This window comes from Mandrillus leucophaeus, unplaced genomic scaffold (genome assembly GCF_000951045.1).
Source record: "Mandrillus leucophaeus isolate KB7577 unplaced genomic scaffold, Mleu.le_1.0 Scaffold174, whole genome shotgun sequence".
Lineage (NCBI taxonomy): Eukaryota > Metazoa > Chordata > Mammalia > Primates > Cercopithecidae > Mandrillus > Mandrillus leucophaeus.
This window is the reverse complement of record NW_012101743.1, coordinates 3,922,558-3,924,765: the sequence shown is the minus strand read 5'-3', so window position 1 is coordinate 3,924,765 and position 2,208 is coordinate 3,922,558. Positions and strand designations below refer to the sequence as shown.

Sequence of the window (2,208 nt, the reverse complement as noted above, 5' to 3'; positions counted from 1 at the left end):
AGACAGACAGACAGATGTAGATAAAACAGAGGAATGACAGAAATTTGTTTTACAGCCAGGTGTGGTGTCTCATGCCTGTAATCCCAGCACAAAGTTTGCTGGGCATGGTGGTGTGCACCTGTAGTCCCAGCTACAAGGAAGGCTGATGTGGGAGGATCACTTGAGCCTGGGATGTCAAGGCTTCAGTGAGCTCTGATTGTACCACTCTACAACCTGGATGACAGAGCGACTCTGTCTTAAAAAAAAAAAAAAAGAGAGAGAGAGAGGTTTGAGAAGCACTTTTGGAAAATTTTAAACACAAAAGTGACAAATTTGTTTTACAGCTGGGCCGGTGGTTCACACCTGTAAGTCCAGCACTTTGAGAGGCTGAGGCAGGATAGCCTGAGGCCAGGAATTCAAGACCAGCCTGGGTAACAAAGCAAGATACCATCTCTTAAAAAAAAAAGAAAAAAGAAAAAAATTTGCTTTACAAGACTCACTCAGGCTGGCTGCAACATTGAAAAGAGACATGATGAGGGCAAGGGTGGAAGCAGAGAGACCGATTAGGAGGCTACTGATATAATCTTGGTGAGAGAGGATGGTGTCTTGGACCAGAATGATAGGAGTGGAGTAGTAAGAAATAGTTAGGGGGCCAGGCGCGGTGGCTCACGCCTGTAATCCCAGCACTTTGGGAGGCCGAGGTGGGTGGATCACTTGAGATCAGGAGTTCGAGACCAGCCTGGCCAACATGGTGAAAACCCATCTCTACTAAAAATACAAAAATTAGCCAGGCATTGTGGTGCACGACTGTCATCCCAGCTACTTGGGAGGTTGAGACAGGAGAATCACTTGAACCCAGGAGGTGGAGGTTGCAGTGAGCCAAGATTGCACCACTGCACTCCAGCCTGGGCAATAAGAGTGAAACTCTATCTCCAAAAAAAAAAAAATTGTTGGATTCTGGATATATTTTTGAAAGTAGAGCCAATAGGATTTCCTAATAGATTAGATGAGGGATATGAGAGAAGAGTCAAGGATGACATCAAGGATTTTGGCCATTAACTAAGATGAAGACTGCAACTAGATAGGCTTGGAAGGGAAAATCAGAAGTTCAGTTTTACATGCAATACATTAGATGTTTATTAAACATTCACGTGGGACGGGTCTGTGCTAGAGATACAAATTTGGCGATCATAAGCTCTAGGTGGCATTTAAAGCTATGAGACTGGATGAGATAACCACAGAACAGAGTATAGAGAAGAGGTCCAAGGTCTGAGTTTCAGGACATTCCAACATGAAGAGATTGGTATGAGGCAGGGGAACTACCAGTAGAGGCAGACTGTGAAGGAATGGTCAGTGAGGCAGGAGGAAAATCAGGAAAGTATGTTGTTCTAGAAGCCAAATGGAAAGTTTCATGGAGCGGGGAGTGATCAGCTATGGCAAGTGCTGTGCATAGGCCAGTGAGATAAGGACAGAAGTATGACTATTAAATTTTGCAAAAATGGGGTTATTGATGACCTTGACAAGAGAAGTTTCCATTCTCACTGAAGCCTCACTGAAGGGAGAAAAAGAAGAACTTACCGGCGGTTTGGTTTTGGAGACCTTCATGGTGAAGTAGGTACCAGCAGAGATTTGTGCTACAGGTAGCCCAGCAGTTGAGAGACTCCAGTGTACATAGTAGATGTATAGGAAGCTGTGAATTAAGTCTTTCCTCTCTATAAACTCTACGCCGTGTGCCCAGCATTTTTTAGAAACACACTTCTGTTTCATAGAAAAAAGAAAAAGCACACAGAAAAAGAAAAGCCTTCTGTTCAAGTCCTGTAGATAAATGCAGCATGGCTGGGTGCAGTGGCTCATGCCTGTAATCCCAGCACTTTGGGAGGCCGAGGCAGGAGGATTACTTGAGGCCAGGAGTTCCAGACCAGCCCGGGCAATGTAGCAAGACCCTATCTCTACAAAACAAATTTAAAAATTAGCCAGGCATGGTGGTACGCACCCTTAATCCCAGCTACTGGGGAGGCTGAGGCAATAGGATTACCCGAGTCCAGGAGTTTGAGGCTGCAGTGAGCTGTGATTGCACCACTACACTCCAGTCTGGGTGACAGAGCAAGACCCTATCCCTAAAAAAAACAAATAAATAAAAATAAAGGATAAGTGTGGCATATAACAATTGGGGTTACAGCTCTGTTCTGGAGTCTGCTCCTTTTTTTTTTTTTTTTTTTTTTTTTTTTT

The 2,208-nt window shown here is 44.2% G+C and overlaps 1 protein-coding gene across 2 annotated transcripts in view; it reads right to left on the bottom strand.

Annotated features, from left to right (window-relative positions):
* AKAP14 (A kinase (PRKA) anchor protein 14) overlaps positions 1 to 2,208 on the bottom strand; it is a 33,755-nt gene that overhangs the window by 4,280 nt on the left and 27,267 nt on the right. Inside the window, exon 5 of one of the 2 annotated variants that reach the window (XM_011977170.1) lies at positions 1,558 to 1,737. The exons of the other annotated variant lie outside the window; for it this stretch is intronic. Coding sequence (XP_011832560.1) covers positions 1,558 to 1,737 — 180 coding nt within the window. The remainder of the gene's footprint in view (positions 1 to 1,557; positions 1,738 to 2,208) is intronic. 2 annotated transcript variants of the gene reach the window in all.